At 43.0% G+C, this 22,483-nt stretch overlaps 1 protein-coding gene across 1 annotated transcript in view; it reads left to right on the top strand.

Moving 5' to 3' along the window:
• The first annotated feature begins 3,593 nt into the window (after positions 1-3,593).
• LONRF1 (LON peptidase N-terminal domain and ring finger 1) overlaps positions 3,594-22,483 on the top strand; it is a 38,084-nt gene continuing 19,194 nt past the window's right edge. Inside the window, exons 1-4 of the mRNA XM_049866109.1 lie at positions 3,594-4,313; positions 18,300-18,418; positions 20,016-20,138; positions 22,282-22,431. Of these exons, the coding sequence (XP_049722066.1) occupies positions 3,668-4,313; positions 18,300-18,418; positions 20,016-20,138; positions 22,282-22,431 (1,038 nt within the window). The 5' untranslated portion in view covers positions 3,594-3,667. The remainder of the gene's footprint in view (positions 4,314-18,299; positions 18,419-20,015; positions 20,139-22,281; positions 22,432-22,483) is intronic.

The raw sequence follows: 22,483 nt of genomic DNA, 5'->3' as shown, positions 1-22,483 counted from the left end.
CAGATGGCAAATGAAGCCCAGCGAAGCCAGGTGAGCTCCTCCCAGGTACAGAGGCATCAATACGGTCAGCACCACGTCCGGATGCCCTCTTCGGTATGCCTTCTAGTAAACCAGCAGCTTCTCGGATCTTAGCTGTCTCCTGTATAAAATGAGGGCTGTGAAGAGGTGGTCTCAATGCCCCTCCCATCTGTATATATAAAAACACTATTGGTATGTACTGATGAAACTTTAGAGTTCACTGTTTTCAATATATCGTGTAGAATGTTATCCACTGAAATGAACCAGAGGAAGTGGAGGTAATTTTGCTTGGCTCTTTTTCTTCATAGCTTAAACTCAGTCTCCCCTTTTTAAAGATAAGATGTGAAGAAACAAATGATAAATTCACCCATGTAAAAAAAAAGAGGTTCCAATGCACATGTTCGGCTAACTTATGTACAAGGAAAGCCCTGTTACATTACTGCTAAATAGAGTTTACTTTAACTACATCAGAACGGTCTTCTTGTGGCGTGGTGGTGGGGGGTGGGGGACAGGGATAAGCAGGAAGGATGGTGATAAGCATTTTCCAAATTAGGAAACAGTTACGTGTTTCTTGGTACTCTCTTACATAACTGATCTCATTTTAGAAGACAACACTAAAAAAACTGAGATGAAATACAAATCTCCTGATTTCACTGCTTTGTGAGCAAAGAATATCAGGAGAGAATAATGCTGGAAGGAAAAAGAGGCAGAGCTTCGCCCCGTCACTCTCCTCCTGGCCAAGCGCTGCTTCACAGAATTTCCTCCTCTCCCCAGTGAGTCAGAAACCAAAGTCTAAATTTTAGAAAATGAATGAAGAAAGACACCAACTTCTCTCTCTTTTGAATTTAAACAGAAACCACATTCAACTGCATATCTCTTTTGGGTGACACAGAATAACTGGAGAATGACCCGTTCTATCGCCGAGACATCGCCGAGACTGCCTTGCCCCACACTGACTTGCGGCTTCAGAGGGAAGGTGTGCGAGGCACACAGACCACAGCAGCAGCACAGCCTCTTACATAAATAAGTTACATAAATGCGAAGGAGTTATGTAAATGTATAAACCAGAAAACATCAATTGTAACCATTCACAAATGCCAAGGAGAACATGGCTAGATTCCTCCTACAGCCCCCCCCCCTTTTTCTCACATTCTCATAATTGTGCCATTTTATTTCACAACAGAATTAGATTTGGAGATTTGTCATACTTATGAGGGAAAGAAACTCCAAAGGACAAATGCTACTTCACAGTCTTTTCTGAATCACACATTTGACTTTGGGGGGAAATTCCCTAATACAACCGGAGTAATCTGTATTTGGTAATTTATGCATATGTATCAATGTCTTATACTCCTTGTGTGACCATAAAAACATCTATTTATTAAATATTTACCACTGTACATTGTTGCAAGTTGCTCTTGATGACAAGAATGCACCCTAAAAGTTAATGTTCACAAGCATAGGGATATTTTTTCTGGGACTTACGGTTTCAAGTCTCAAATGAGTGTGTGGGCATCTGACTAACGTCATTGTTTTGCTAATTGAGAGAAGGTAGCAATGTAAAGAGTTGGGATTAGATTTGAGGTTATGATCATGAATTAATCACACTAACCCCTTCCCCCAAATAATTAGGAGTTGCCATTTTTTTTTTTATAAACCCTGGTGGATACCCCGGTGGCATAGTGGTTAAGTGCTACGGCTGCTAAACAAAAGTTTAGCAGTTCGAATCCACCAGGCGTTCCTTGGAAACTCTATGGGGCAGTTCTACTCTGAATCGACTCAATGGCAGTGGGTTTGGTTTTAGTGGGTTATAAACCCTGGTGGCTTAGTGGTTAAGAACTACAGCTGCTAACCAAAAGGTCGGTAGTTCGAATACACCAGGTACTCCTTGGAAACTTTATGAATGTAGTTCTGCTCTCTGCCCTATACGGTCACTGTGAGTCAGAATTGACTGGACAGCTATGAGTTTTATTTTTTATAGGGTTGCTATGAGTTGGAATCAACTCGATGGCAATGGGTTTTTTTTGGGGGGGGGGCTTAGCCATAATTTGCTTTGGGTGCCACGTGAATGATAACTGAACTTGCTTTCCTCTGCACTGGGTTGAAGCAGGAGCCTCAACTTTTTCTCAGTCAACTCTTCTTCCTCATACCTTCTGGGGAAACAGAGCTACACCTTCTCTGAAATTACATGATTTGCTCAGTGTGTAGTAAAAACAAACGGGATTGAAAACGTGGTTTTGAGTCCTAACTGCTGTTGTGTGTAGAGGGGTATTAATTAAATATTAGCCAATTTCAGACAAAGCATGCTCAGGTTAACATTCCAGTAAGCAACTCCCTTTACTTTGGAAATCTCGTGTAAATTATTTCTAGAATCTAACGTAGGAACATAATAGTGGAATGAGAATTAGATGACCTTAAAACCTCTGTAGAATATTAGCCGTGTGATTTGGGGCAAATAACTTCCCCTCTCTGGGCCACCATTTTCCATTTGAAAAAGGACTAAAAGTTCTCCAGTCACTTCCGGCATTGACAATCTAGTATATAATCAAATCTATAAACGTTTTCAACTGAGAGCTTTAAACTTGCCACTGTCAAGTTTAATTAAAGTCAATATAACCCATTATATATAAATCAGGTCATTTTCTTCTGTTGTCAAAATGCAGACCCTGCTTGGGTCATAGTGATATAGTAACCCTGCCATATGAAAAGCATTTTTTCCTCATTTCTTTTTAAAACCACCCCCTATAGACCTTTTTTTTTTTTTATAGACCTTAGCCGGCACTGGGGGCAGTGACTGAGGTGTGGCGAATACAGCTGGCATACCAGAAACCTGTGGGCTTCCCCCCTCGAGCTAGGGGCTGGGTTTTAAACAGGAAAAGCAGTAACTTGGCATCAGGGCTAACTGCCTTGCTCTCTGGAGGGCAGTCGCCTTAGGAACGTGGCTGGTTTTGTTCGTTTGTTTCTAAAGTTTTGAGTCACCAAGTCATGCGGCTGACTTGACGCATCCCTAAGCCCTCTGCCTGTACATACCATCTGTAACTTGGGGCGTAAAGCAGAGCTGCACCTGACGACGGCCCCACCACGCGTGCAGGCTCCCACCAGCCAGGAATTGGGGGCGGATCCTCGGGTCCCCACCCAGGTGGGCGGGCGTGTCAGGGGAAGGTCGGTCCTTCAAGCCTCAGACCCGCGAGGCTGGCTGCCCGGCCGGAGGGCCGGCCGAGCAGGGGCTGGAGGAGAGACGAGGGCAGAGGGCCTAGCAGGTGGGGAAGTCCGGCGGTTAGGGAAGGGGAGGGAGGTCCTTTGTTCGCCAACAACTAGCCGGGCCCTTCTTTCCTCAGAAGCCAATTGGATCGGCGCTGGGGGATCATCTGACCTCGGTCCTCGCCAGCAGGGGCTCGCGAGGGGCGGGGGCCGCGCGGTCGGTTGTCGCCGGCCGAGGGGGAGCCGAGCCCGGCCCCGCCCCGCCCCGCCCCGCCCGGCCCGGCCCGGCCCGGCCCGGCCCGCCTCCGGGGCTTCCCGGGCGCGCGCTGCCCGCCGTGTCCGCGCGCCACGCCCCCCTGCTCGCGGGCCGCGTGCGGAGCCGCGCGCCCCGGAGGCTCCGGGAGCGGGGCGGCGGCGGCGGCGGCGGAGCAGCAGCCGTCCGCGGGCCATGTCGTCTCCGGCGGTGGCGAGGAGCGGCCCGGGGGGGAGCCGCGAGGTGGCCCCCCGGCGCTGGGCAGTGGGCGGCGGCAGCGGCGAGCGGCTGGAGCGCGGGGAGCTGCTGCTGCGCCGCGGCGAGCTGCTGGCGCTGGGCGGCCACCTGAAGGGAGCGCTGGAGGCGTACTCTGCGGCGCTGCGCCGCGGGGCCCCCGGCAGGCCCGAGCGCCTCGGCACCTTGGTGGACTGCCTGGTGCTCAACTACCGGCTCCGGCACGGGCTGCGCTGGAGCGCGGCCCCGGCTGCGGGCGCCCAGGCCGGCGCCGCCGGGCTCCTGAGCTGCCTGGGCTGCCGGGGCTTCCTGAGCGAGCCGGTGACCGTGCCCTGTGGCCACAGCTACTGCCGCCGCTGCCTGCGGAGAGAGCTCCGCGCCCACTGCCGCCTCTGCCGGGCCCGCCTGCCGGCCGCCGGTGCCCAGGGGCCGCCGCCCCCGGCCGCCGCCTCGGGCTTCAGGACCAGCGTCGTCCTCAACCACCTGGCCGAGAAGTGGTTCCCGGGCCTGCGGGAGAGGGCCCGGGCGGCCGGCCGGCTCGGGGAGCTGCTGCAGCAGGGGCGCTACCGGGAGGCCCTGGCCGCCGCCTGCGAGGCGCTGCGAGCAGGTGACCGCGGGGAGCGGCGCGGCCCGGCCCGCCCTCCCTCCTCTCCCGTCTCCGGCCCCTCGGGTCCCGGGGTCCGCGCGGGTGTGGGAGGGGCGGCGCCCCGGAGTGCTTCGGTCACAATGGGGATCGCCCTCGGAGCCGACTGTGACGCGGCGCGGGGAGGGGCGCACGGGCGCGGAGTTCCCTCGCCGGCTCCCTCGGCCAGCGGCCACCGCCGGGCGTCCGGAGCGGAGCGGGGGCCCGGGGCCGAGGCGGCCGAGCGCGCGGTGGGCAGGGAGGTGGGCCAGCCCGAGCGGCCGCCCGCTTCCTGCCGCGCTTTCCGGGAATTGGCCGCCGCCGCGCGGGCCCTGGGGAGCCCGCCGCGGGGAACGACAGCCGGGGCGGGAGAGGCCCCCACCCGCGGCCAGGCGTGCAACGTTTACCTTCTTCTCCCACAAAAGTCACCCGGGCAATGGGAGCCGCGGGAGGGCGGAATTGCATAAGCTTGGGGGGGGGGGGAGTTGTGTAACGGGTGACGTCCGGTGGGCGTGGCGGGAGCTCCTCTGGCTCCGGCACCCCAAGGCTCCCCTGCCGGGCCCCGGCTTCGGGCGATGCAGGCGCTGGCCGGGGCGGCCACCCCTTGCCTGAAAACGCCTTCAAAATTGGTCGCTCTTCTTGAAGGTTTCCACCTTCCTGTTTCAATTCATCTATTTCATATACGCATATGTTTGTTTTCGAATGCACCTAGCTCGTCGTTGTAAAGACAGAGGCAGCCTTTGATGGAGTACTTTGCCATGCTTTTGTGTGCCTTTCCACTCTTGATCAAACTGTGGGGAGAGCTTTGTAGCTCTGTTGTCTGTTTCTTCATCCCCTGGAAGCTGCTTCTGTCTTCTAACTTAGGCTAACACTTTGCTTAAGGTACCCTTAGTCTGCTGGAAGGAAGCAATGGCCAACGCCCCTCCGTAAAATGAGGTGTTCTTCTAAGTCGATGTTTCTCAGTTGGAGGCAGCTGGAGGGGGGGTTCTTCAGGACAGTTGGCCACCAGGATAGACTTTTGGTTGTCATAACTTGGGCTGGCACTGGTGGTACTAACATCTAGTTGATTAAAGTCAGTATGCTGCTAAGCATCACAGGACAACCACCCACCACAAAGAATTATCACGCCCCACATGTCAGTAGTGGCGCTGTTGATAAGCCTTGTGTTATATAAGCGTATTTCAAGAGTTTAGTGTCTATATATTGGAGTAAGGAGCCCTGGTGGTGCAGGTGCTTAAGTGCTGGACTGCTGACCCGAAAGGTGGGAGGTGAGCGATTGGAACCCACCAGCCACTGTTGGGGAGAAGATGTGGCAGTCTGCTTCCATAAAGATTATAGCCTTGGAAACCCTATTGTCCTATAGGGTCCTGATAAGTCAGGGTCACTGTGAGTCAGAGCTGACTCAACGGCAATGGGTTTGGTTTTGTTTGGATTTGTATATTGGAAAGGAATAATACTTAGGTGCGTATTTCCAAGAAAATAAGAAGACATTTAAAATACAATGTTAGGAATTAGGTAAATTTATGAACGATGTACCTGAAAGTCTATTCTGGTTCGTCTTTTCCCTAAGTGCTTAGTCATTTTGAACTAGTGACAATAACTTGAATAATTTAACACTTTCAGGGTTCAAAGCGCAAAGTCAACATATTTCCATTTTCGTTCAGTATCGTTTTGAAGAGTAGGCACTTAGAAAATAGAACGATAGACTCAGAACAGATGACATCTATCTGGAGTACAGAATTCGTGTATGCAGGGCTCTGCCTCTTGGAGGGGCTAGAGGGAGAGTGGGGAGTGATAGACTCAGAACAAATGACATCTATCTGGAGTACAGAATTCGTGTGCGCAGGGCTCTGCCTCTCGGTGGGGCTAGAGGGAGAGTGGGGAAGCTGGTCTCAGCTGTGCAGCCCATGTAGTATCTCGCCATGGGCCTCATTTTAAAAAGGAAGAAGCAGGAGCCTGGCAGTGAAATGGCTGGTCCACACCCACGCAGCTAGCAGGTCTCCTAACTGTTCTGCTCAGTGTTGGTCCTCTTCTCCTAAATGTTGGTCCAGGATCCATAGCTGCCTTTGTAGCTCATCCAATAAAAATGTTTAATATAAATTTCCAAAAAAGTTTTTTTTTTTGGTCACCAGTATAATTTTTTGAGCATAAATTAAGAGGATGCAACTTACCAACAGCACTATTCAGTATTAACTACTACTGAACTAATGATTATAACCTTCTCTTAAGTTAATAAGTGTACATTCTTGCATCCCTTGAATTCTTAGGGCGAAGTAGGACAAAGTCTTAGAGCCAACAAATGAGTTGATAAAGTGCAGACAGTGTGCTTCACAGTTTATGGGCATAAATAAAAACATTAACTAGTAAAATCATATATTTGTACAATTGTTAGATTTCTTGAGAGTTGATTAGATAACCAAAACCAAACACGTGGTTGTCGAGTCGATTCTGACACATAGTGACCCTATAGGACAGAGTAGAACTGCCCCATAGGGTTTCCAAGGAGCGCCAGGTGGATTTGAACTGCTGACCTTTTGATCTTTTGATAGACATTTGAAATTTATTTATTGTACTGTTGTAGCTATTTAATAATACTTTCATTATTAATAATGAAGGCCTTCACTATAACTTATTCATAGAATTGTTGTAATGTAACAAGTAAATACTAGCTAGAAAGAAAAAAATCGCCTCTGCAGTTAGCCCACACATGATTAATCCGTCAACCAGAAGGTTTGAAAACCTTTGCCAAAATCACAAGTTTCCCATTGAGATTACATAAGTTTCTGTTGCATTGAGGTATATTTAGAAAACATTTAATCCATTGATCTTTTGGTATTAACTCTCAGATGTTTCGTAACTTTCTGCCTTCTTAGTGTTCAAGGATGTTATGTAAAAGTCTTTTCTACATTGAATCTTTAGACTTAACAAGAGTCTATTGAAATGATCCCACAATGCTATGTTGTTTGCAATTTATTTTAAATGGATTTTTACACTGACTTGGCACCTCCCTGTATACACCCCTTTCCCCCCCCAAAAGGCAACAAAGCAGCATAATTTACAGCTCGAGCCAGTTTTTAAAAAATACAGGACCTTAGGGAGAACATTTTATGTAAAATTCTTAAAACCCAGTGCCCTTGAGCCGATTCCGACTCATAGCGACCCTATAGGACAGAGCAGAACTGCCCTGTAGAGTTTCCAAGGAGTGCCTGGTAGATTTGAACTGCTGGCCTTTTGGTTAGCAGCTGCAGCACTTAACCACTAGGCCACCAGAGTTTCCATGTAAAATTCTTGGGGAGGGAAATTTTTGTCTTTAATGTTAATTATATAGTCCTTGACTCTTACCAAGTATTGTTACATTGTTTATATCATTTGATCCTCACACAGAATCCTGGGCAGTCTTATCCTTACAGCAAAATTGAGGCACCCCAAGATTGCTGTGCAGTACAGCTTGGTGATGAGAGCTGTGGATGCTGGAAGCCACCTACCTAGTTTTCAGTCTTACTGCAGCCTGCCACTAGCTCTCAGACCTTGGGCCAGCTGTCTGACCTCTCCTTATTGTGGTTTTCTCATTTAAAAAGAGACAATTGTATCTACCTCATAGAATTGCTTTGAGAATTGTATCAAAGCACATGAAACGCTTTGAATGGTGCCTGACACAGTAAAAGCACTAAATAGGAATTAAAATATTTTTAAAATGTACAAGCTGTGCTGCAGCTAGCTGAGTTAAAATGTAGACCTTAGTGATTTCACATCTTGTCCTTTTCTCTCTCCCACATTCATGGTATTTATTACCAGAACGATGGTTAAATCCTGACCTTGCCTGCACATGTTATTTAGTACAGGTAGTCCTCCATTTGCAACGTATTTGTGTGAAGGCAAACTGCACTTAATGACTTTTTTTTTTTTAGTGAATTTATTGTTGGCAATATGTACTACATACAGTGTGGCAGCGTGTAATTTGCCGATGTTATTCTCAGATGTTCACTCTTAGATGTTTATAGGTAATGTTTCCAACCCCCAAAGACAAAGATCAGATTTATAAAGATACTGAAAATAAAAGGCAATAATAACAAAAACTGGAAAAAAAAAAAAAGTGTTTCTTACATCAGAAGGGACTTACTAGGAAGTCATTGGAAAGGAGCCCTGGTATAAGTTGGGGCTACCTGTAGTAACATTTTAGTACACATCAATAAAATATAGATATTGCAAAGCTTTAGTTCTAAAGATATTGGTCAGATCCTAGGTAAATACTGAATACATTTAAAGAAATATAGGGCTTTTAATATCCTTAGCCACTTAACTAGATTCAGTGAAGAGATTTGAATTTAGTCAATAAAATTCATATCCTAACTTATTCCACAAAGGACTTGCTTGAAACAGTAGACACTGGCATTTATATGATGTTTTATAGTTCACAGAATCCTTTAGCTTCCATTATCCTAACTGAGCTTCATATAAGATCAAGTCAGGTAGGATAGCAAGTGTTCGTACCCCTAATTCACAGATGGGAGAGAAAAGCTACAAGAGCCCTAAGTGACTTTATTCAGGCAAGTCAGTAGCCAGGCTTGAACTGAACCAGGAAACCAGATGTGTGGCTATTGTCTCTAAGCATTAAATTGATTTTTAAAATTTACACGTAAAGCATAAACCTTAGCTATTTTTACCATCTATTCAGTAACCAATAGCCAGGCATTGTTTTAGGTGCTGGAAAACAGAAGTGAACAAAATTAAGTCCCTGTCCTTATCTACTTTGTATTTTTGTTTTTTCTATAATTTCACCAAACGGATTTTTCTTGGATATCACTAGAAAATGGGGCTTACTGCTTAATTAGCTTCCAATTAATTGAGGCTACATGTAGTACATCTCAGATTTATCTTTTAATTCAGAAGACACTTTAAGAATTTTTGCTGTGACTCATGGTCACCATAATATCAGTTATGATGGCACATTCTTACGTTGTTGTTGTTGTTAGGTGCTGTCTTGTTGGGTCCGACACATAGCGACCTTGTGTACAACAGAATAAAACACTGCCCGGTCCTGTGCCATCCTCACAATTGTTGCTATACCTTTTTATAGAACATGAAGAAAATGGGTTCTATAAAGGCTATTAAATACCCTGCTTTTTATGAATAATTTGCATGTTTTTGCCTATTTTTTATTTATTAAGCCAATAATACAAAACTTAGCAAAACCCAGCTTTCTGAGATTTCTAGTTATTTGTACATTGACTTCCTGTTTGTTCAGAATCTATTTTATATTTAAGGGAATATTTTTTTTTGGAAATATTCAAGTATCATTTTAAACGAATTTGTGTGGTGTCCTGCTTCTTGACTGTGCAAAGGTGTTTTTTAAAGTTGGAATTAATTATGTTTTACTATAGAGTGTGAATTGCCTACAAGCGCTCTAAAATGCAAGACAGAAGCTTCTGCTCATTTTTTTTTTCTTTGTTTTTGGTAGGATAGAACCAGTTTTCTTTGTTTTTTTCCTTCCCCCTCCTTGCTTGACCCGCTGTTTTACTTAACTCCGTGCTACTGTTGTTGTTAGGTGGCATGGAGTCTCATTTTTGTGTGTGTGTGTGTGACTCTTGGCAACCCCACGTGACAGAGTAGAACTGCTCCATCGGGTTTTCCAGGCTGTAATCTTTACTGGAGTGGATCACCAAGTCTTGCTCCAGTAGAGTCCCTGGGTGGGTTGGAACCGCCAGCCTTTTGATTAGCAGCTGAGCACTTAGCCTTTGTGCCACCAGGGCTCTGTATTGCTGACCCGTAAAGTAGGTATTTCCCATCTGAGCTGAGGTTTGTTTGGTTAAAAGAAGAAGTGGAAAACAATCTTTTAATACCTTGCTTCAAGAGTTAATCTCATTTCTTTATCAGCTTGTTTTGAAATACTGTTTAATATTATCGACAACTGCAATATTTCTGGAGCACTTTTTGTGTGCGCGCTTATTGAACAGGCATTATCTTAATCCTTCCTCACAGCGGTCGGTAGATATCCTCAGCATCTTGTAGGGGAGGAAACACATTCAGAGAGTTAGGTAAACTCCCACAGGGATCGGAACCTAGATCTGCCGAATCCAGTGCTTATGATCACACTTACTATGCCAAATAACTGTGTGTAGACTTTATTGTTCAGTCTTTAGTAACTTGTCAATTGGCAGCTTCTGGTTTAACAACCAAGCCCCTACCATATCAAACTTAATAAAGTAATAGAAGCAGAGGAACTTGATATTTTGGTTAGCCCTTGAAATTTCTGAAATAGCTTGAAATGTAAATGTAAGAAAAAGATGCTCAAATAGAAAAATGAGCAAGGCTATGAACAGGGAATTTTATGTATACATGGACACAGAGGCAATCCAAATAGCCAATAAAAATACAGTTATAAAGGTCAGATTCAGTGACTAGTGAAGAAATGCCTGTTAAAATAATGATGCTCCTTTTCATTGTATTTTTCTGGTAAATACACAGCTTGTGAGAGTGTAAAATTAGTAAAAATTTTTATCAAAGGTGGCTTAGCAGAATGGATTAAAAACTTTCTATACAGCCCTTCAGCTTTATAGGGAACTATTCTAAGGAGATAAGCAGATACGCAGAAGTGTATGGGTAGATGTCTCTTGTAGTGCTTTTTATTCTACCCAAAATTGGAATGAACTTCACTGTAGAGTACGGAATTGTTAAATAGACTGTATATAGTAGAATACTGTGTGGACGTTAAAAATAATGAAGACTAATATTTAATTCCATGAAGAAAAAAATAAGCAGGTTGTAAACAAGCATATATGGTGCCATGTTTTATAAAATTATACATGAATAGGAAACTCTGGTGGCGTAGTGGTTAAGTGCTACAGCTGCTAACCAAAGGGTCGGCAGTTTGAATCCGCCAGACGCTCCTTGGGAACCCTACAGGGCAGTTCTACTCCACTCTCTAGGGTCACTATGAGACGGAATTGACTTGACGGTGCTGGGTTTGATCTGTTTTTTTTTTTAATACAGTAATAATGTAATCTTCACACATAGAATAAAAGTATAGGTTATACATCAACACTAGTTATTTCTTTCTGGTGGCAAAATCATTTTTAATTCTTAATTTTCTATATTTTTCAAATTTTATACAGTAAACATTTTATAACTTCTGTAATCAGAAAGTTTCTTGAAGGTGGAATGAAGAAACCACTTTAAGACTACCATTGCTAGCCACAGACCCCTAAGAAGTGGAGTGAAGATGGGGAACCATGACTCTGGAGAGCTCAGTCTCCTCAGCTTGTGAAATACCTGGGGCACTTTAAGACTGGTTTCCTCGGATGTGTAACAGAATTTTATTTTTTATTTGCCTAATGACTCACTAGTAACGGTAACGGGTCCAAGAGAAAAGGAGGTGGCAGCATGAGTTGTGGAGCATAATAAGGGGACAAATATGGCAGAATTTGTATTTCAGCAACCAGTTATCAAAGCCTGGATTTGAGGATACAAAGACAGGGCCTAACGGGGGGAGTGAGTCTCAAAAAGAGATTTTAAAAAATTAGATGAATAAATGCAGTGCAGATACAGTAGAGGAACATAATCATAATAGCCAGCCCTTACATAGTGCTTACAACGGGACCAATACACAACTTCATGATAAACAGAGAAAAGATTGAAGTTGTCAAGGATCTCATTTACTTGGATCCACAATCATCACCCATGGAAGCAGCAGTCAAGGAATCAAGTGATGCATTGCATTGGGCAAATCTACTGCAAAAGACCTCTTTAAGTGTTAAAAAGCAAAGATGTCACCTTGAAGACTAAGGTGCGCCTGATCCAAGCCATGGTGGAATTTTCAATCGCCTCATATGCATGTGAAAGCCAGCCGATGAACAAGGATGACCGAAGAAGAATTGATGCCTTTGAATTGTGATTTTGGCAAAGAATATGGAATATACCATGGAAATGTTCCTGCCAAAAGAAGGAACAAATCTGCCTTGAAAGAAGTGCAACGAAAATGCTCCTTGGAGACGAGGATGGTGAGACTGCATCTCACATACTTTGGATATGTTATCAGGAGGGACCAATCCCTGGAGAAGGACATCATGCTTGGTAAACTAGAGAGTCAGCGAAAAAGACGAAGACCCTCAATGAGATGGATTGACACAGTGGCTGCAACAACGGGCTTAAGCACAGCAACAATTGTGAGGTTGGTGCAGGACCGGGCAGTGTTTCATTCTGTTGTACACAGGGTGGCTATGAGTCAGAACCGATTTGACAACACCTAACAAGGACAACTATGTGCCAAGCTCTGTTCTAGGCCATGCGTACGTTATCTCATTCTCTTGAGCAACCCTGTGAGGTAGCTACTGTTAAACGTAGCATAGTGGTAAACGTTAAGAACTGTGGGGCCAGACTGCCAAAGCTAGAATATTGGCTCCACCACTTACTAGCTGTATGATCTTGGGCACATTACTTAAATTGTCTGTACTCAGTTTCCTTACGTACAGACATGGGAAATACTAGTTGCACTCACATAAGATTATTCTGAAGAGAAGTGAATTTGTAAAGCATTTAGAACAGTACATAGTAAGTGATGTGTTAAGAAAAAAAAAAATACGGTTGAGGAAACTGAGATACAGAGGTACTTAGTATTTTACTCCAGGTCACGGCTAGTAAGTAGAAGATCCAGAATGTGGAGCCAGGCAGTCTGACTTCAAGATTCATGCTGATGACCCCTGTGATACGCTGAGTAGGAGGGAGACTCAAAGGAGAGCATCTTGAAGAGGAGATTGGTGAGCTGAGTCTTAACTGGACAAGAAGAAGTCCAGACAAAGGGAAAGTAAGAAGAATAAAGACCAGTATGACAAAGAGGGAACTCTACGAGCAAGATATGGAGGCATGGAAAAGACTGGTATAAACGGGGCAGGATGAGCACTGGGCATTACTAGAACTTAAAGTGGGAGGTTGATAATGATTGGAAGGAAGGCTGGGTGGGAGCCAGGCACGGAGAAACGTATACGTTGTATTAATACTACATACTTTATCTTGTGAATGGTAAGGACATAGGTAGGGTGTTATCTGGGGTTGGGGAAATGAGGACTGATGGATAGCCTGAAGAAAAGTTCTGGAAGGCTGAATTAGGGCTGTTAGCAGTAGGACTCGAAAAGAGGCAGAGTTGAGAAGTACAGGAGGTAAAACTGACGAAGGAGGATTCTGATTTGCGAAGTCGGTGGTGTCACTAAGAGAGAATACAGTGAAAAGGCGCTTTGTTTTTTTGTGGGGAACATGCTGAGTTTGAGAAGTACAGCAGGCAGTTGGAAATGGGATGAATCTGAAGTTCGGGTGAAAAATCAGGACTGAAGATAAAGATCTGGGAGTTAAATTCTGACAAAAAAAAGCAGACGTGTCCCTGAGTGGGGTGAACAGCGAAACGAGACCACAGATACTAAGTGACTCGGCACATGATGAAGTACCACAAATCATTATACGTAATTTAATTTTTTAACCCCATACAATCCTTTCTTTACATTCTTTCACTTTTTCAACAAATTAGAAGCTAATAATGTGCTAGCATTTGTGAGCCTGACTATGGATACCTCTAGAGCCCTAGTAGCACAGTGGTTAAGAGCTCAGCTGCTAACCAAAAGGTAGGCAGTTTGAATCCACCAGCCACTCCTTGGAAACCCTATGGGGTAGCTCTGCCCTGCCCTGTAGGGTCGCTATGAGTTGCTGTCGACTCGATGGCAATGGGTTTGGGGTTTTTTAAAAAAATATCTCCAGGCCTGAGTGGGACAAGTGGTGAAATGCTGGTCTGCTAACTGAAAGAGGTTTTAATCCACCCATGGGCACCTCAGAAGAAGGGCCTGGCTATCTCCTTCTGAAAAGCCAGCTTGCTGAAAACCCCATGGATCACAGATCTACTGTGGTCCATAGGGTCACCATGAGTAGAAGTCAACTCGATAGCAGCTGGTACAGGTGTCTCCAGGAGCGGAGTGAGGATCCTGCTCTGACGGTGGGCACAGTGAGGTGACTTGTCCACAGGTGTATCTGCAAGCCCAGGTGGAGAGGCTGGGACAGCATGCACAGTAAATAATTTTTCAACCTTCCAGACCAGTAAATGACACAGTCAGGGCTGATTGCTCTTTTTCACAGTTGTCTAAAGTTTACTCAGAGGGCAGACTTTGTGTGCTTTGATTATTCAAAGGGCTGTAATTTATTATACATGTCATATTAAAAACCAGTCCATTTTGGTTCTTTTTTTTTAGAAGTAAGGAAGATTTTAAGTAAATAAGTGGGGTAGCCTTAATCTTTTTTTTAAGCATTGGAAGTTTAAACTCATCAAAAAATTTTTTTCTATTAGTAGTTTAAAATTATTCCATGAAAAACTATCCTATTAAAAAATTATTCCATTAACATTTGAAATTCTCCATAAATACCTGCAAGGAGAAAGAGTTAAAATATGGCCTTCTTGTCATCTGTTCTTAGAGTATACCTCCTCTTGCCCCAATACACACTAACTTCTTAGGACCCCCTTTAGGTGGGCAGGGTTCCAATACCCTGAGTATTAACTCCTATATTGTAATTGAGAGAAGAACACCAATCTTTTCTGCTTTGGTCAGGGTGGAGAAATTGTATAGGTTGACTGGAGTTTTCGAAGACGGAGCCCTTTCAGTCACTTCCCTCAGTGGCGTTAAGAACCTGCGAAAAGCTTGAGCAGTGAAGGCTTGAAGAAAAGAATGTGATATTCTGCAGTTGTGTTGAGTCAAGTGTGAAGCGGTGGGGATGAAGGTTTTATAAAACAAGTGAGGGATCTGAGAATGGGGTAGGCTGCTGCTGTAGCCTGCCTCTATATTGCTGGAGGCGTGGGATCCAAATCTCTTATCTCAAGGACGCTATTGAAAAGCACTCCTGCCTATCCTGGGCTGCAGTCCTTTACAGCTGGGGGTTTTAGATGCTGATTCTCTTTCAGGACACCCCACTGTCTTCTGAACTCTGCTAGTACCTGCCGAGTCAGTATTGCATGGTGCTGCTTCACAGTAAAGCCTTTTTATAACTAGATTGTAAGCTCCTTGAAGACAGGGATAATGTAAAATACTTTTGAAAACCTACAGTGACATTTTGGAAGCAGATTTCCAGGGTGCCTCTTTTTTTCTGGGTGGGTTCGAACCACCAACCTTTTGGCGGGTAGTAGAGCATTTAATCTTTTGCACCACTTAGGGACTCCAGATTTTGCTAGGACCCTTAATTATTGCTTACTTGATTATATTGAGCATTTTTGTTCAGAAATATTGGCTTCCAATTATATTGCTTTAGGAAACAAAGGCATTGTAAGGAAAAGTGCTCTAGACTTGTCTTTTTCATTTAGGAAGTAAGTAGAAATATTTTCATGAAATACTAATCTCATTCTTTAGAATTTTGTATTGGTGCAGATTTGAAGGAACAATATAATTCCAATTCTCATGTACCAGCAACTGGAAAAAGCCTGTCTAATTGTTAAAGTGAGTTATCTATAGAGGAAAACAATCATTTAAAAACTAGAATAGGGGACTTCCGAGGCGTTTTTTTTTTTTTTTTATTAACTTTTATTAAGCTTCAAGTGAACGTTTACAAATCCAATCAGTCTGTCACATATAAGTTTACATACATCTCACTCCCTACTCCCACTTGCTCTCCCCTTCTTGAGTCAGCCCTTTCAGTCTCTCCTTTCTTGACAATTTTGCCGGCTTCCCTCTCTCTCTATCTTCCCATCCCCCCTCCAGACAAGAGTTGCCAACACAATCTCAAGTGTCCACCTGATATAATTAGCTCACTCTTCATCAGCGTCTCTCTCCCACCCGCTGACCAGTCCCTTTCATGTCTGATGAGTTGTCTTTGGGGATGGTTCCTGTCCTGTGCCAACAGAAGGTCTGGGGACCATGGCCGCCGGGATTCCTCTAGTCTCAGTCAGACCATTAAGTTTGGTCTTTTTATGAGAATTTGGGGTCTGTATCCCACTGATCTCCTGCTCCCTCAGGGGTCCTCTGCTGTGCTCCCTGTCAGGGCAGTCATCGATTGTGGCCGGGCACCAACTAGTTCTTCTGGTCTCAGGATGATGTAGGTCTCTGGTTCATGTGGCCCTTTCTGTCTCTTTAAAAACACATTTTTAAACATAATGCCTCTTTAAAAACACATTTTTAAAGAGGCATTATGGATCTTTATGCCCTTCTCCCGGTGAATAACTTTTTTAGCAGTATACCTAGAAATTCAGTCTGCCTTATCTTACATGTTTTGAAGGTTTCGAAGATGAGTAACTTTTAAAAAAGTCAAGTTAACATTGCTTATAAAAAACCCGTTGCTGTTGAGTCGATTCGGTTTCCCAGGTGTGACTGGTGGATTCGAACTGCCGACTTTCAGTTAGCAGCCGTAACTCTTAACCACTGTACTATATATTGCCTATAGATAAAGTTAAGTATATCTTGCTTAGACTTCAGCTTCAGAATCTATTTAAATCTACTACAGTAATTAATTATAGTATCACAGGTGAACAAGCTAAGTGTCTGAAATCCTGAATGCAGCATGATAATATTTGGTTTTTCAAGTAGAGACGTAGGAACAAAGCCTTTTTCCTCAGAAATAGTGAAATGAAATCTCTTTTAATTTGAGGTGGCCCAATACCTTTCTTGGAATCCTTGGTGGGATAGTGGTTAAGAACCATGGCTGCTAACGAAAAGGTCGGCAGTTCAAATCCACAGGCGCCCCTTGGAAACCCTATGGGGCAGCTCTACTCTGTCCTACAGGGTCGCTAAGAGTCAGAATCGACTCTATAGCAATGGGTCTTTTTTTTTAAAACACCATTCTTGCTAGTGACAGAAATTAAAATTTTGACCTCTTAAAGGCTGACTGTTACCAGCCTGTTTCCTTCAGAATCAGAATTACTGAATACCCTCAAGCCTTGTTCAGTTCCCAGTCACTCTGGGAATCCCATGTGCAGTAGTTACACATATGGTTGTTTTATAAATGAGGATTTAGAAACTAGGGTGTAAATAAGATTACTATAAAAAGGCAAACTCAATCGACATCTAAGACATATGCCTTTTAAATTTTTATAGAATGCCCTATTTTAAGAAAACAAGTTTTCTTAAGGATGATTATTCATATTATAAAAATATTTCCAGTATTCTTAAAAAATAATTTGCTCCACTAAAGAGTGTTTACACAATCTCCTCACAATGATTTGATATACTAATAACTTACGGATAACAGTTGTTGCCAGATTAGGGTTTGTGCCCAGGAGCAGTCGAGCCAATGAAACGTTCTCCAACTTCTCCAAGTCAGAAAGTGTGAGAAAGTTTATTCAGGAGATGTGTACACCATCAGAAACCCGACAGCAACACAGACTGTCTCTGTGGAGTCCCAAAGAGCAGTTTTACAATAGAGCTCATATAGAATTTTTACAAGGGTTAGAAGTGTCTTTGTAGCCTGCAGATGACATGGCCGGAGGAGTTATTTTCTTTACTGGAGAGTGACAAAAGACTGCTTATCAGACTAAAAAGATACATGCTAGACATCTCTTTATCAGGCTAAAGATACACAGATCACACACCTGGGCTCAGATTTCCCTGTGGGGGAAGTGTAAGTCACAGGTGGTTGGACAGAACAAAACAACGTTATTTGCATCAGATCAAAACAAAGAACAAAATCATTAACATTAGATCGAAACAAAGTCATTAACAAAGGTATGTGAAGGAGGAGGAGGCAGAGGAAGGAGAACTTACAGGTTCATCATGGCATTAGCTATGTCAAACTTTCAATCGCCCATTTTGAAAAGTAGAAAACATGCTGGGGAGTATCAGGGTCACAGAGTCAACAGGTAAAATGGGTCGCACCTACACCGTACTTGGTTTATGACCATTAGTGTGGTGGGTTTTGACTCGGATCATGAAGTTATTTCTCAATCTAGTCTGATCTATTTTGTGAATGATATAGTAATTTTTTTTTAATAATAAAATGATTATAAAATATCTATTTCAGAGCCCAGAGACCTGACTCTGAAAGTTTACAGAGCGGAATCATATGCTGGTCTCCAAGAGTTTAAAGCAGCAATGGAAGATTTAAACGCAGTTCTCTCTCAACTGCCAAACTGGCCTGAGGTAAGATGACTATTTTGAACTTGAATAAACCTTAAAATTTCAACTATAGGAAACATGCGTTCTGTGATGGGTATGTTTTAGCAAAATGGATTGGTTAACTCTGTAAATATATGGAGTTCTAGAAATCTAGGCTCAGTGTTTTGAGTGGATGAATGTCTCTTGACAATTTTTTTTAATTATAAGAAGTCTTTTGTTTCATAAGAACAAACTGAATTCAAAGAACAGGAAAAAAAAAGTAGAGACTTATTAGACAAAATTTTTATGTTGATAGCAAACAAATAACAACTTGCCATATTGTAAAGCTGGATCCAAATTGGATTTCTTTGATCAAGGAGGCTCTTTAGCGGAAAGAGAAGAAACCCTTGAGGCTGGAAAATTGAGGCTTCGTCATGGGAATTGGGTGATAAGGCAGTGCTTTGCTACAGCAGATGGGGGAAAGGAGGTTGCCTTGCTCACATGGTTTTAAAGAAGACTTGAGACATTTAAGCCTCTTAATTAACAACCAGCTTATTAATTTTTCTTTTTATCAAATTGCAAAGGGAAAGTAGTCCCTTTCTCCATCTCCATATGTGCCCTTCGAGGGAAAAGTTACTCTTTTCTTTGACATTTCTTTTTTCCTTTCAAAACTGCCTTAGAGGACAACATAACGGTGCTCTAAAAGTTACACATTAATAAAGAAAATCAATCCCATGATGGCATGACTGGTTAGTACCAAGCACATATATACTGAGAGTAAGAGGGCAGATAGTCTGTGTGGATAACTTTAAAACTTGGAAGACGTTGAAAAAAGGAAGGAATCCTTTGGACCGAAGTGATGTATTTGGAATGTGGTTTTTTCCAGCCATTTGTAAGGTAGCTAAAAAAAAAAAAAGAATTGTGTTTGACTAGAACATTCTTAGAGTCCTCTGTTACTATTTAACACTAATAAAACCTATTGCATTCTAATCACAGGAGCAAGGCCCAGGGAAGGCTTCCCAGTTGATACTTTGTTTCAGGCTAGTGGACTGACTCACAAATGGAACCTCAGGTTTACCAAAGATGATAAGTAGGGTGGCAGTTTTTGTTATAACTGAACTCATGTCAGGAAGGAGAAAAATAAAAGATAGGCTACAGAGATTTAAAGATGAAAACTGTCCTAGCTGTAAGTACTTTGCTTAAAAAATAACACTCATGTACCCTAATAATCTGGGAGGCATTTACCATATTGCCTTGATTCTAAGATGAATGGTTTTTTACATTTTAATGTTTCTTTAATCTTGATGTGTCTTAAAGTCAGCATACGTTTTACATATTTCCTTTCCCCCCAAACAGCTGTTATTGAATCAATAATCTTTCAACCAATGATATCTTAAAAATGAGGCAATGTGGTATTTCTGGTCTTTTCCAAGCTCTGACTTGCTGTGGAACTTTGGCTTAGTCATTGCCTGGGCCTTGAGGTCAGTGCGAGTATATACCTTTCATAGCTTTGGGCCCCTCAGAGTCATTCCAGGTTTCAAAATGAGCATTTCTGAGCAGATCATCTTTTTTCTTTACTTGATATTGATTTTTTCAAAACAGTTCTACTGGTAAAGGTTTTGTTTCCATGCTTTTGTTAAAGGTCTACTTCAGGAAAGGGAAAGTACTCCTCGATGCTGGCTTTTTGGGGGATGCCTTACAACTGTTCCTTCAGTGCTTAGCCCTGGATGAAGACTTTGCAGCCGCAAAGCTGGAAGTAGAAAAGGTAACCTGTGGACAAACTCTTGACAGTTCAAGGCAGGGCTGAGACACAGGTCTTTTTACAAATGCCAATCAGAAAAGCATGAGAAGTGCATAAATCCAACCTAGTAGCAATCTGACATGTGAGGTTTAGTTTCATATATTTAGCGTCTTGAATTCTTCTGAACTCAAAACACTTCATTCACAGATATTTAAATGCAACAGTTTTACTTAGTAAAATTTGGAAGCTCTCTACTAGTTTTTTCAGTCTGAGCCAGACTAGATGTCCTTAAGGAAACATTGCTGTCATGATATTCCTGCTCAGGAATCGTCATTGGCCAGCCTTTTACCTTTTACTTCGAGTGAAAACTTTGCTTGCTTTCCGTGGTGGCCAATGGTATTGCCCCAGTTAACTTATTTAACCTTATTTTTTCTCACCACTGCATACATTACTTTCCAGAGTTTGTTCTGTGTTGTGGGTAATAGGTGTTAATAAAACAAGGGGAGAGGGGAAGGCTCTCTGGTCTTAGGACTTTAGGAAACATTGGGTTAGACCAGGTTAAATAGGTTTCTCCATGTTTTTATATGCCATCCTGAAAATAGCACCCAGCTTTTCTCAGACCTATTCATAGAATATCTGGATGACTAGTGTCTTTGGGGAGCCCTGGTGGCAAAGTGGTTAAGAGCTACGGCTGCTAACCAAAAGGTCAGCAGTTCAAATCTACCAGCCACTCCTTGGAAACCCCACACGGCAGTTCTATGAAGGTGATAAATAACGTGGCATGTTTCAAGGGTGAAGAGAAGAACATCGTGACTAGGGCATTCAGTTTGTATTACAGTAGATTTTCCCAAAGAGTGACCCTATAGGGTCGCTATGAGTTGGAATCGACTCGACGGCACTGGGTTTGGTTTTTGGGTTTTGACCCTATAGGACAGAGTTGCTGGGTGATAGGGTAGGTGTGTATTTAATACTTTTTTTTTTTTTTTTAACCAGAGAAAATGTAAAAACATATACAGATTTTAAATCTTTGTTCATTGATGGGTACTGATTGAACACGTAATAGGAATGAATGCACACCTTTACTTACATTGAATTTATTTCCTTGCATTGAATTATGAATTATTCCACGTTTTGTGTATTTGAGCGATAGATCAAATGAAAAAAATAAATCTCCAAATTTACGTTTTAAAAAATGCCCTGCTGTACATATAAGTACAGCATATTGGACAACCAAACAAATTAGAAGTCCTCACATTTCCTTCTAACCAGGTTCTCCCCCATCTTAATATACTCTCTTTTTTTTTCTCAAAGTTTTAGGTGTATTCCTGATTAAAAAAACCCAAACCAAACTCGTTGCTTAGAGCCAAGTCCTCCTCATAGTGACCTTATAGGACGGAGTAGAACTGCCCGATAGGGTTTCCAAGGAGTGGCTGGTGGATTCGAACTGCTGACCTTTTGGTTAGTAGCTGAGCTCTTAACCACTGCACCACCAGGGCTCCTATTCCTGCTATAAGCACCCAGAAATTTTCGTGCTGCAGCTGTCTCCATGTTTAGCCGCTGTTATGAAGGCAGGTGCCCTTTAGCCTCCTGGTCAAGTACTGGGTTCGATTGACTGCCCCATCATGCTGGTTGTTCAGTGAAGAGCTAAATTCAGTGTAAATACAGGGAATTCTAAAGATTTTTAGAGGCCCAGGTTCTTTAGTTCACATAAACAAGTCTAAGTACAACCAATATACAGTTGGTGTAAACCATGACTTATTTGACAGAGGTAAATATTGTCTGCTTCTCTGAAGAGCTTTTTTTTTTTTTCACAGTCATCATATTGAAAGGTCACCCTTTATCTTGGGCACCTTCTCAGGCTGCCAATCAGCTATTCCTTTGCCTTCCATTCAAAGTTTAAGTCGTTTTCTTGAGGTGATCTGTCTTTCTGGAGCCTGGTGGTCTCTCTCTCTTGCTTCTCTGGCAACCAGCATGGCGAGTCTAGTTTTTCAAGATTTTTTTCTTCGGTCTGGCATTTAGTTCTATTTATTGTATTACCTAACCTGTTCTTCCTTCGTCCATGAAAAATAATGTCTACTACAACCTTTCTAAAAATTCTTAAATATTAGGTAAATTTAGATTGTTATCCTGAACCAAATATATTATTTTTATAATATTTCTCTTACAGATTTTGTGTGACTTACTATCCCCTGAAAATGTAAAAGAAGGCCTGAAGGAGTCTTCCTGGAGTTCATTCCCATCTACTAAAAACAAAGCTTTTGGTTTCCCGTCAGTGATGGAGGAATCGCGTTCTGCTGGTGAGCTTAGCCCAGAGCAGGTAAGGGGTGAGAAGAGATGGTCATGGGTGTAGCATACCTATTTCTTTACAA

Source organism: Elephas maximus, chromosome 22, assembly GCF_024166365.1.
Source record: "Elephas maximus indicus isolate mEleMax1 chromosome 22, mEleMax1 primary haplotype, whole genome shotgun sequence".
Lineage (NCBI taxonomy): Eukaryota > Metazoa > Chordata > Mammalia > Proboscidea > Elephantidae > Elephas > Elephas maximus.
This window is presented reverse-complemented; position numbering and strand designations above follow the sequence as displayed.